Source organism: Mauremys reevesii, linkage group 1 (genome assembly GCF_016161935.1).
Source record: "Mauremys reevesii isolate NIE-2019 linkage group 1, ASM1616193v1, whole genome shotgun sequence".
NCBI lineage: Eukaryota > Metazoa > Chordata > Testudines > Geoemydidae > Mauremys > Mauremys reevesii.
The window spans coordinates 246636788-246649758 of record NC_052623.1 but is presented as its reverse complement, the minus strand read 5'-3'; the positions used below and the strand labels follow the sequence as shown (position 1 = coordinate 246649758).

Here is a 12971-nt window from a genome sequence, read left to right as displayed (position 1 = left end):
ATAGCACGGCAGCTACAAGAAAAGTGCCAGGTGCAAAACTGACCACTGTACATGGCTTTTATTGATCTAACTAAAGCCTTTGATTCAGTGAATCGCCGTACCCTCTGGACTGTACTTTCTAAGACTGATGTATTTATCAGGACATCCGATGTCCTCAATTGTTTCATGATAACATGAAAGTGACTGTTCTGAGCAGCACTGGCTCCCAGAGTGAACTTTTCAAAGTACAAACAGGAGTCAAACAGGGCTGTAGCATCGCTCCAACCATGTTTGCGGTTTTTATTGCCATCATTCTTTACCTACTTGCTGTGAAGTTTACTGCTGGCATTGAAATCATTTACAGAATGGATGGAAAGCTGTTCAGTATGCTGATGACAATGCAATCTTTGCCCATTCTGAGAAAGATCTTCAAACTATCTTGAATGTGTTTGCAGATGCTTACGCATGTCTTGGTTTCACTCTTAATATCAAGAAGACTAAAGTGCTCTATCAGCCTTCTCCAAATGAGGTATTACATGCCCTATCTATCAAAATCAATGGAATGGCACTGAAGAATGTCAATTATTTCCTCTACCTTGGAAGTCATCTTTCATCCAAGGCAGATATTGATGCAGAAATTCAACATCTTCTGAGCTGTGCCAGTATAGCTTTTTCTAGTTTAGGGCACAGGGTTTTTGAAGATCACGACATTCAAACAGACACCAAGCTTCTTGTTTATCAAGCCGTTATTCTCCCAACACTGCTGTATGGGTCCGAAACTCGGACAACCTATAGACACCACTTGAAAGTCCTTGAGAGGCACCATCAACAATGCCTTCATAAGATTCTGAAGATTAAATGGGAAAACATGCACACCAATATTAGTGTTCTAGAAGAGGCAAAGACCACCAGTATTGAGGCAATGATCATCCATCAGCAATTCTGCTGGACTGGTCACGTTGTCCGGATGCCAGACCATCGCCTCCCAAAACAGGACCTATTCTCTCAGCTGAAAGAAGGGCACCATAATGTGGGTGGACAACGGAAGCATTATAAGGACTTGCTGAAGGACAACCTAAAAAAGTGTAATATTGACATTGACACTTGGGAGACACTTGCCCAGGGTCGCTTAATATGGAGTGAAGTCTTATGTGATGGTCGCCTGCATTTTCAACTTGCTCACGGACAAGCTGAAGTGGACAAGAGGCGCAGGAGGAAGGAGAGACTGGTCTCCAGTCATGGTCAATGGCCCTCCTGCTGAGCCTGCAAACATCTGCCCTCATTGTAATAGAACTTGTGGTTCAAGGATTGGCCTCATTAGCCACCTGAGGACCCATAACTCCCATGGAAGATGATCAAACTTGTTAATGAGAGATTGCCCATCATCATTATAAAAGTGCAATGAATCTTACCAGCTATATTGTGTAAGGTATCAGTGGAAAAGTTATAATTAACTAAATATGATAATCATCTTTATAGGTTTGTATCACCTTTGTATTGTGGGTAAAAGATATCTAGGGAATATCTATATTACAAACCTGTGCTGTGTTTCTGGATAACACTCCAGACAGATTGGCATCAGCACTGCCTAGCATCAGTGACAGATGTGGTCAGTTCTTGGATGCAAGCCCTATTGCAAAAGAACCTATCACTTTTATAGAAGGCAGTTCTCTTCCCTCCAAACCACTACGGGCACATATGTCTACACAGCAAAAAATACTGCAACGAGTCTCAGAGCTCGGGTCAACTGACTCAGGTTTGCGCCACAGAGCGAAAAATAGCAGTGTAGACATTCAGGCTTGGACTGAAGCCGGGGCTGCAAGTCCTCCCCCATCGTGGGGTTTCAGACTCCAGCCTCCAGCCCAAGCCTGAATGACTACATGGCTATTTTTACCCCATACCACAAGCCCAAATTAGTTGACCGGGGCTCTCAGACTCACTGCTGTGGGGGTTTTGTTTGTTTGTTGCTGTGTAGATGTACCCTGTACAGCAAATCCCCCAGCACAGTGTTTAAGGGAAGAAAACTGTGAAGCTAACTGTTTCATGTTCCCAGTGAGATTTTAAAAGGGTCTCACCTACTTGTAGTCATTAAAATCCCCTGACACTGCTGACAAGGGAATGATTAGTAGCCTCACTGTCAACATGTCAAATTCCAAAGTAGGGAGTTATTTCCAAATCTGTTGGGGGAGGGGGTTGGATATAGCATTCTTACATTTAAAAACTCCATTGTATTTTTGCCAGGTGAGGTTGTTAAACAGCTACTGTATTCCAGAGGTGATGAGTGAAGTGATTCCTGTGCATGCATCTGATGAGCAAAATAATTGGGGTTATTTAAATAATTATAATAGTACCACCTAACTCTTGCACAGGGTGCTTTGCATTAGTAGCTCTTAAAGTGCTTTACAAAAGAGGTCAGTATTATCCCCATTTTACAGAGGGGAAAATCAAGGTGTGGAGTGGTGAAACGACTTGCCCAAGGTCATCCAGCCGGGAACAGAACACAAAGCTCCTGAGTTCCAACCCACTGTTCCATCTAGTGTCTCCAAACAAGATTTTAAAATAGTTTATATGTAAATGTGTGACTCAATGATTTGCTAAACAAATTTCTAAGTGACTTTATTCGGTTTAAGCCATAATTAAATACATATGTTAACACATTATACGTTTCCCCTCACCATTTAAAAGGCTCTGCTCTGTAGCCATTTTGCTTGTGGAGCTGTCATTGACAGCAACCGGAATTATGCTGCTGGAGCAGCTACAGGGACAGGCCCTAAGCTTGCAGTTGTTTGTGGTACTTGGTAAAAAATATAACAACAAATCGGTATTATTGCTAAGGCCATTCGTAAATACATAGGCAGTTTCATTAAAATATTCCAGATGACTGACTGCAACAAAGCAGGTAGACTGCACTCTGATGCCAGGTCTGTCAATTAAGGGTAAAATTTTATAGGGCTGTCTCCATAGGAGACAAAGTGGAAGAATATTGTAGGACACTGTCATAAAACTTGGGAGAATTTTCATGCTGCAGAAGTTTCTTGTCAAGGATGCTTCCTCTGAACCCTTGGTCATATTCTTGATTCAGATTGCTGTATCTGCAAATAAAAAAAACCAAAGCAATATGACCCTCCTTTTTAAGGATTTGCTCTGCTGGGATTTTGCTGTGTGACCTTGGGCTAGTCACTTCCCTCCCTATGCCTGAGTTTTCCCATCTGTAAAATGTGGATAATAGCACTTCATAGAATCATAGAATCTCAGGGTTGGAAGGGACCTCAGGAGGTCATCTAGTCCAACCCCCTGCTCAAAGCAGGACCAAACCCAACTAAATCATCCCAGCCAGGGCTTTGTCAAGCCTGACCTTAAAAACCTCTAAGGAAGGAGATCCCACCACCTCCCTAGGTAACCCATTCCAGTTCTTCACCACCCTACTAGTGAAAAAGTTTTTCCTAATGTCCAACCAAACCTCCCCCTCTGCAACTTGAGACCATTACTCCTTGTTCTGTCATCTTATACCACTGAGAACAGTCTAGATCCATCCTCTTTGGAACCCCTTTCAGGTAGTTGAAAGCAGCTATCAAATCCCCCCTCATTCTTCTCTTCTGCAGGCTAAACAATCCCAGTTCCCTCAGCCTCTCCTCATAAGTCATGTACTCCAGCCCCCTAATCATTTTTGTTGCCCTCCGCTGGACTCTCTCCAATTTATCCACATCCTTCTTGTAGTGTGGGGCCCAAAACTGGACACAGTACTCCAAATGAGGCCTCACCAGTGCTGAATAGAGGCGAATGATCACATCCCTCGATCTGCTGGAAATGCCCCTACTTATACAACCCAAAATGCCATTAGCCTTCTTGGCAACAAGGGCACACTGTTGACTCATATTCAGCTTTTCGTCCACCGTAACCCCTAGGTCCTTTTCTGCAGAACTGCTGCCCAGCCATTCGGTCCCTAGTCTGTGCATGGGATTCTTCCGTCCTAAGTGCAAGACTCTGCACTTGTCCTTGTTGAACCTCATCATATTTCTTTTGACCCAATCCTCTAATTTGTCTAGGTCCCTCTGTATCCTATCCCTACCCTCCAGCGTATCAACCACTCCTCCCAGTTTAGTGTCATCTGCAAACTTGCTAAGGGTGCAGTCCACACCATCCTCCAGATCGTTAATGAAGATATTGAACACTTTGAGATCTACTGATGAAAAGTGCTGTAGAAAAACTAGGCAGTAGTTTATAGTCTTGATCATTTAAAGGAACAGGCATGAAATAAATTAACATGTAGGAAAATATAGTACTTTTTGAATAATTCGTACTTGTATGTTTCAGCAATGGGCCTCAAAGCACTTCATTGAACTTGTGGATAATAATATTTCACTTTATATGAGGGAAACTGAGGTACACAGAGATGAAATTGATCTATCCATTGCAAGAATCTGAGTAAAAAATATAGTCCAGAGCTAACCCTCTAGTTGCTGCCTCGTGGTATAAATTCAGATTTGGATTAGATATGGCATTTATGTGGTTGGCAAGATGCCAGCATGGTCCTTGGTGTTGCAAAGTTAGGGAAATCTGTAATAAAACAAGTCAGATTTTTAATCAGGCCCTGTTACTAGAAGCACATTTCCCTCAGAGGTATTCACTTCAAGAATACTTAGTGCCCATATCAAGCTACCAGCCTTCCAGCAGAAGAATCATAGAAATTAAAATTAGCAAAGTTAATTTAGCTTATCTGAAGGGTTCTTGATGTTTTTAATAGTGTGAATCACATTTTAATAGAGAGACTTTATCTGTTAAATAAATATGTGGAGATATACCTATCTCAGAGAGCTGGAAGGGACCCTGAAAGGTCATTGAGTCCAGCCCCCTGCCTTCACTAGCAGGACCAAGTACTGATTTTGCCCCAGAGTCCTAAGTGGCCCCCTCAAGGACTGAACTCACAAGCCTGGGTTTAGCAGGCCAATGCTCAAACCACTGAGCTATCCCCTCCCCTCATGTTGGACCCCTCCCTTCCCATTTGCAATGGTGTGGGCTGCCTGTCCTTCTGTTGGGGACTGAATAGCATCCCTATGACAACTGTTGATTACAGGGAAAATATTAGTTATGTATTTAGTGTATTTTTGGATTTTAACATGTTTCAGCAGCTGGAAACAAGGAGGTAGAGACAGCACCATGTCCCCGACAGTTTTGCAAACATTATTGGTGGTCCTATTGGTCACAGTTTGGGAACCCCCAGATTATATAATGTAAGGCCTACTGGCAATATAGAATTGATTCCTGCATTTGAGTGACTTGAGTCATTCCAACATCTCCACCAGGGAGTCTAGCTGACATTAGTATACAGCTGAGAAGCAGGAAATATTCCCTATGCATTCCTTTGCTCTATTCCATCCAATTATGCTTACATTCCCCTAAACAGTTCCCTTCCATCTTTAGTGTTAGCATTCTTCACAGAACTTTAGCTTTTTAAGACCCCTTCAACAACTGGGACAAAGGATGTATATTTTGTTTTTAATCTTATCCCAGTGAAAGTACTTTCAAGCCTCTTCTCTCCAAGGGGGGGAGAGAAAATCCTGAACTCTGACCTTCTACATGGTAATCCAATGAACTACCTCTAGGCTGCTCAGTCAGCACTGCTTTGTTATAAGGTTTACTTGTAATTTTAATGAGAAATCCTACACACACTAGTGAAGTGTCAGATCCTCATTTTCTGGTACTTACCTGTGTGAAATGGTCCAGAACCCCAAGGTGTTCACCACCATTAATGAAGCCAAGAAGAAGTAGAATCTCTCCAAGTTACCCTCATTTAGGAAGTTTGGGAACCAATTGCCTAGTGAAGCAAATATTTGAAGCAGTGTTAGTTTATTCAACTGGCTAGGAGGTAGGTCACATATAAGTTACTGAAATATAAGCTTGTGTAAGATCACATAGATCCTACAGTGATGGGGGCTTTGAATTCTATCATAGATATTCATATAGCCCCATTACCTCAGTATCTGAGCGCCTTACAGTCTTTAACACATCTATTGTACCCTTTTACAGATGGGTAATTTAGGCATAGAGAAACTAAATTACATATCCAAAGTCACAAAGGAATCTATGGTGGATGAGGGAATTGAACCCAGGTCTCTACTTAGCACCCTGAACATTGCTCTCTGATCATCTTCTCTATACTTGTATCACACACACAAAATCTACATTAAATCGAACATATTTAAGGTTGCAAAGTCAAGCATTTTAAAGTTGGGAAATGCAGAAATAAGGTTGCCCATACAACCTTAATTAAACCTCATGTGTATATGCATTATGATGCAGTCTTTAATTACATGCTCACATACTATTTTTTCCACAGGACACTCACTGAGTGCGCAGAATGAATGGTGCCCACTTTGTGAGAAGTTATCCAACATTTTGTTTTTTTCTCATTGAGCAATAGGTGCCTCCAGGCCTTATTTATGGCACCCTATTAAACCCTGCTCTTGAGAAAAAATTATTAATATCTTCCACTTTCCACTCCTCAGACGTCTCATCCCAGTCCCACTTTCCTTGCCCAGCAAATCCTAGTCTCACCCCAGTCTACCCCTAAATCCACTGCAGTCTCCTTATCCAGAGAGTTTCAGAATGACACACCTCATCCAATTTGTCTCTTCCCTCACCCTGGCATCCAGCCACTCCCCTTTGCTCACATTCCTGCCCTAACTGGCTCCCAGTCCCAGTCTCTGTCCCTGAACTCTTCATTCACCCTCAGTGTCCGTCCCCCCCGCCCCGCTCATTGTCTCAGGCTCATTGTCCAGCAAGTCCCAGTTCTCGCCCCCAACGCCAATTCCTTGTCAGATGTGCCTCTTCTCCTTCCTCCCCTCCTTTCCTGCCACACTGGTTCCTAGTCCCCGTCTCCTTTCCTAGCCACTCCAAGTCTCTCTGTAGCTCCTCATGCAATCTCAGTCTCCCTCCTGTTGACCCAGCCATTTGCAGTCTCCCTAACACAGCACCCAGATCCAGTCTTCTTGTCCAGCAAGTCCCACTCTCTTTCTACTTCCTCCTCTCCCGCCCCGCACTGTTTGGAACAAAACCACATTTCTCAAACTTTGCTGTGAATGGGAAATGTGCTAATGGATAACTGAGAAGGTAAAGTCAAAGTGCTTCAGGCCTTCCAGCAGCACCATCCACCAGTCACTGGAAAAACAAGAAGCTTTGCCTTTTTGTTGTTTAACATACTGGCCAGGGATCTGCAACAGCTAGGACTTTCTGGTCCTCTTTATGCTGCACACCATAGCTATTTGTAAATACTCTATAAGCACAGACCCCTACCATTTGGCCTCTTGGTAGTATAGAGCTTATGACACATTTCAGCACTTCAAATTCCATCAAGTAAAGGACAATGGCACATATGCACATACAATCCAAAACACCTCAAGAATTTTGGGTAACTGCAATACTTTAAAAGTTTTCCCCTGCCTGTCAGATATGCTGTGCACATCATAATTGCAGAAGCAGATTTGCTTTTGGTAACTGTAGAGATTGGGTTTCACAGAAGGAAGCCAGTCATTAGTTAGAATGGATTTCCAGAAGTTCAGTTCTTGAAGGATGATCAAATATAGTTAACACACAAAACCAAACTGAAAGCACAGAGTGACAGAGGAGCTAAAATATCGGAGCAAAACTCTACAGGCAGTATCAAGCCCTTATTCTAACTGGGAACTCAGGCTGCTTATCACCAAGAAAGCACTTCACTCCCCCATTTCCAATATGAAGTCCTCCAGCATTAGAAAGCAGCTTTTCCCCAGAAGGCTTTGCTAAAAGGGGAATAAGAAAAAAATAACTTTTCCTTTTGCAGGTGTGCCATTGAAAACTAATAGCCTAATTTGACCCAAGCTGTCTGTTGGCATTCCTAGCTCAGTTTGCAAGAGCTACTTAACCTAATTAGAATGAGGAGGAGAAGGAAATGACTTCAGTTTGAGAGAGTGACCAAAGGAATGAAAAAAGGATCTCCGCTTTCCTCTTTCATCCTCATACGCTTTCATCCATACCTCAAGGTTGTAAACATCTCTCGCTCCACTAAGCAGTCCCCTTTAGATCTCTCTGGATCAATAAGGATCAACTGTAATCAGTACAGTAATTTTCCCTCATCCTTCTCCAGACTTTGTTTTGCACAGTGATGCCTCTCCGCCTGTCGGAGAACAGCACCACCTCACCTCTGCATGTGTGGCTCCCTTTGTGGTGTTATCTCAGAACTAGTTTTAAAACGTATCATTTAACATTGTCAGTTGACTGAGCTCCCAGGTACCATAACTTCATTTTAGTAGCATATAAACTTTTACTGACATAATTCACAATCAGGCAGTTTTTCATTTTACATCCCCCAGTGGCCGATAGAAGAAGGAGGGAGAGTGAGTATCTGATGAAAGGAAAAGCAAGCATGGGGTTCTGTACTACAGCTTGTCAAAGCAGAGTTCACACTGTCTGTTGGATTATTTACATCTATTGGTCTAACTATGTGAGCAGCAGGAACTTCGTAATGGAACTGAGTTTACCAGGGAATCCATAGAAACTATGTCATTAAAATACTACTGAATTATAAGAAAAATGAATTTAGTTCCATGCCTGTGCTCTGCGGAGTTTGTTGCTTCCAAGAGAACAGACCCAAAACCGAGTCCCTGAGACTGAGTTTTCAGTGCTGGTGAAGTGTTAATAGTGTTGGAGATGGAAGCCCTCTTTTCATCTGCAGAACAAGTATAGAATTAAGCAGGGCTGGCTCCAGGCATCAGTGCAGGAAGCAGGTGCTTGGGCGGCCAATGGAAAGGGGTGGCATGTCCGGGTCTTCGGCGGCAATTCAGCGGCGGGTCCTTTGGTCCCTCTCGGAGGGAAGGACCAGCCACCGAAGAATGAAGCAGCACGGTAGAGATGACGCCGAAGTGCCGCTGATCGCAGCTTTATCTTTTTTTTTCCTTCGCCGCTTGGGGCAGCAAAAAAGCTAGAGCCGGCCCTGGCAATAAGCAGCATGATCTAGCGGATAGGACACCGGACTGGGAATCAGGAGACCCGGGTTCTACTCCATGCTGCGCCATTGACCTCCGGTGTGACCCTCGATAAGTTACTTCTCTCTGGGTTTATTTTCCCTCACGCTCCTTCTCTGCCTTGTGTTTGAACAGTGCCTAACCCAGTGGGGCCCAGATCTGAAGGGGGTGTCTAGACAATAGTGTAATAGAAAATTGACAAGGAAAGCCACAACAATGCAAGCACCCCCTTCCTCAAATCAGAAGGGCTAGTTTTGGGGTGAGAAAGTTGTTCTGTCTTCAGGGCAGACGATAGGCACACTGTGACAAGTCCTGCCCCTGTGTCATGCCCCCCGCTGCACTGAAAGTGGGAGGCAGCAGTGGGGCTCCCTTCTCCCCCACCATTCCAATACTGGCAGCCGGGGCCAGTCTCTCCCCAGTAGTAGCAGAGATCCTCCTCCAGATAGGCAGGGGTGACAGCAGTACTGGGAGTCTTCCAAATACCTAACCAGTAGCCAGCATGTATTTGCGTGGGTGGCCCAGGCCTGCTGCACAAGGGATGGTCCAAAATTTTCAGTCAAAATGGTTTTTCAGCTGAATATTGGGCTTTTGTTTAAAAAAAATTTCCACAGAAAGTTTTGACTTAGATTTTCTTTTAAATGAAAAGTTGAAAATTTCCACGGAGGGTAAAGGTGTGGAGTGTGACATCTGTCCAGCTCTATCCTGCACCCACACACCATCGTCTGCTGAGGTGGCCTCCACAAAGCAATAGGGCTTGGATTTAAAATTCCACTGAGACACATGAGGGCAGCTCACTCTGCTAGGAGCTATTGCTTCAGGCTGGCTGAAGACTGAAAGCCTCCCTGCATGGAGTAAAGTCTGTTCATGTTTTCAAGCTTTTCTTCTACACCATGAGACACAGAACTTTACTTGGTCTGTTTTGATTGTTCAGTGTTTTAAATGGAAGCTGAGAGTCTGTTGTAATCACAGAATTCCAGGAGCTGCTGTCCCAGACACTAACTTGCAGTGTCTGTGCTTTTAGTTGGCAGTATCTCCACACCCTGGTCACATCCTGGGCTTTTCTATTGAGATTGCCAACAGAAGTCCCAGTTGTGGGGATGGTTTGTCATGTGGATACTGGCTCACTGGGAATTAGACTTGCAAAACAGTTCCCCTATTTTCAAGTTTATTCCAACACAAAAATTCTCATTGTTGATTCATGCTGCGAAATGTTATCAGCTACTTCTAACCATGGATAGATTGAGATCCTTTTCCTTTTGGGTGTCAATGAATTGCGTGTGTGTTCCATGACTGATTGGAAGAGCTACTTAACCTAATTAGAGCCATTGCAATCAATTTTACATAGAAGATGCTCATATACTACAGTGATGGTTGGCAATGTAAAACGCCTCACAGCCTTAGTGGGGCTCAAGCTAGCATGCTAAAAATAACCAATATGGACATTCTGGCTTGGGCTGGAGCTTGGGCGGGCTCCACACGCCTATTTTTACCACTCTTGCTTGAGCCCCATTAGCAAATCTCTGTCTACCCAGGCTGGGAGGTTTGCTCCCAGCTGCAATGTAGACCTACCCTAAGACAATGGTGCCTGGCCTTGCACATGTATACAGAGAGAGAGGTAGCGGCTTGGGCTGGGCAGGACGGCAAGAGCAGCCTCATGCCCTTTGTGCTCCATGCAAAGCCTGGCCTACTATGGGGAATGCAAGGACCACATTATGCCAGGTTTGCATGGAGCACGAAGCATATGCATGAAGCTAGTGCTGTTGCAGGCACTAGCCTCTCCAAAGCTGGTAGGGAAAGGCAAGGCTGTAGAACCACCATTTGTCCACCTAAGCTAGAAGGTCCACCTGGATACAGAAAAAATGGATGCTGCATCTTCAGGGCTGTGCCTGGAGCTACACTACCTCCCTTGCAGGGCTGTACCTTGAAGGCACAGCAGAGCCCCAAGCTGGATGGGTAGTGCAGTTTGTTTACTGCCATACAAATAATGCCATAAACTCATAGTTAAAGGGTACATATAAAACACAGTGAACCCATCCCGCAGACTAGTCTATCCTGAATAAATCCCAGATACTTACATTTAACCCACTACTGAGACTTGGAATTAAAAAAAAAACACTTAAATTCAAATCTTTCAAGAGCTTCACATATCCCTCAATCAATTCACCAAGTGATGGGATATAGTTAATGCTTATCACTCCCAAGTCTAAGTCTTAGTACATGCTGTCTCAAATCCTTATTGGTTAAACAGGCATCAGTGGACACTGCCATCTGGACTGTAAAACGTCTTTTGGCAGTATCATATTTTGGTGCTAATCACACAGGTAAGTTAAAACTCACAAGTGAGAATATTAGTACCAGAGATCTTAACAGAAAGAGGCAATCTGGACTAATTTCCTCCCCTCTGACCCACCCCCCTTTACATATTTGCATTACTACTTTTAGATACATTTATTCTGAAATGATTAGCAAAGGAGGACAGGTTTAGTTTTGCATCTCTTCCATTAAAATGTCAGGAAAGGTAAAAGATGCAAAAGAGATCAGTTTCCCAGCTTGTACTGAAAATATCACTGTCACCCATCATCTGTTTGCACTCATCAGATTTCAAGAAGTCTTATTTTATCATATTCACACCATCCTCCTTAGATGAGTTAAAATGTGATTAATGCAGCCTAGACTCTGTGTGACTGATAGCTGATCAACTGTGCCAATAAAAAAATACTATAAGCTAGTGATATGGAGCACGATCCAAAAAAGGTTGAAGTAGTTTAATCAACACCTTTCATGCTCAGTGGTGTAATTCACAAATTGTATCCTTTCACTGACTCTAATTCAGTATGTTCTGAACAGCTTCCCAAGAGCATGGGTTCCACTGAACTAAGGGTGGGAGAACGCAAAATAGTTTAGGCTCTTGTTCCAGTAAACCTGAATCATGGGACAATGCAAAAGCATCGGTAGCCTAACATCCACACAACACGCCTTGTTGAATTTAGCTTTACAACAGCACAATGCACGTGTCATCCTGCTTCACTGTGACAGAACAAGGTCTGGACTTCAGAACCTAACCCAGGTTCAGCTGGTTTAAAAGCAACCAATTCAAGTTGGTTTGCCTTCCTCCTTCACCATGAGTTGTTCAGATATTGATTATTTTTTAGCACTCTTTATCATGGAACTTAAACTTTTTTAGGGATTGGGATGTAGCTGATGTCAGTATTGGCTAATTGGTACTGGCGCCTAGTGTCATTCTCAGAAGTGCTGCCTTTGAGGAGAATAAGTACGGGAAAGTGATTTCGTGCATTGTTCAGACCTTCAATATTACATCATGGAGACCTGTGATGGGGTCCGCTCACCTCTCATGAACGCCCTCTATCGGATATGTGCATGCCTGTTCTTTTTCAGCTCTGCGCTGTTCATAGGGCCTTCCACCGGTTTCCACTCACCTCAGTGGATCTTTGGCAACTCAGACCACCAGCCAGTGGCGGCTCCAGGCCCCAGAACGCCAAGCGCTTGCTTGGGGCGGCAAGCCGCGGGGGGCGCTCTGCCGGTGCTGGGAGGGCGGCAGGCAGGCTGCCCTCGGCGGCTTGCCTGCGGAGGGTCCGCTGGTCCCGCGGCTTTGGCGGACCTCCCGCAGGCAAGCTGCGGAAGGCAGCCTGCCTGCCGTGCTTAGGGCGGCAAAATTCCTAGAGCTGCCCCTGCCACCAGCCGAGTCATACAGAGTCCATATGTGAACAAAACAAACCCCTTCTGGGGTACAAGTCCAACTATCACAGTACGCTCAGTTGGTCTCTTCCTGTAGCACTCCCGGGACTTATTCCTCAGCTTCTTCTGGGCTAGCTCTCAAGTGATCCCAGTTCTGGAATGGAGCAGTGCCCCCAGGGTTTCCTCCCTGGAGACCTTTGTCCCCTGGCAAGCCTCAACTGACCCCTGCTCTCCAGATGAGTCACTGTTTACAATTCACTTAATTCCCCTTCTGGGGAGGTATCAAAGTCCAACAAA

General features: G+C 44.3%; 1 protein-coding gene across 15 annotated transcripts in view; it reads right to left on the bottom strand.

Moving 5' to 3' along the window:
- Positions 1 to 2569: 2569 nt before the first annotated feature.
- The window catches only part of SLC15A5 (solute carrier family 15 member 5), a 60300-nt gene continuing 49898 nt past the window's right edge, over positions 2570 to 12971 (bottom strand). For 13 of the 15 annotated variants that reach the window (XM_039523691.1, XM_039523774.1, XM_039523702.1 and 10 more), the window contains 2 exons: positions 5686 to 5794; positions 2570 to 3071 (listed from right to left, as the gene is read on the bottom strand). In XM_039523691.1, coding sequence (XP_039379625.1) covers positions 2924 to 3071; positions 5686 to 5794 — 257 coding nt within the window. In that variant the 3' untranslated portion in view covers positions 2570 to 2923. Of the gene's footprint in view, positions 3072 to 4287; positions 4537 to 5685; positions 5795 to 12971 lie in introns of those variants that run through there. The other 2 variants (XM_039523813.1, XM_039523744.1) reach the window with 1 other exon arrangement.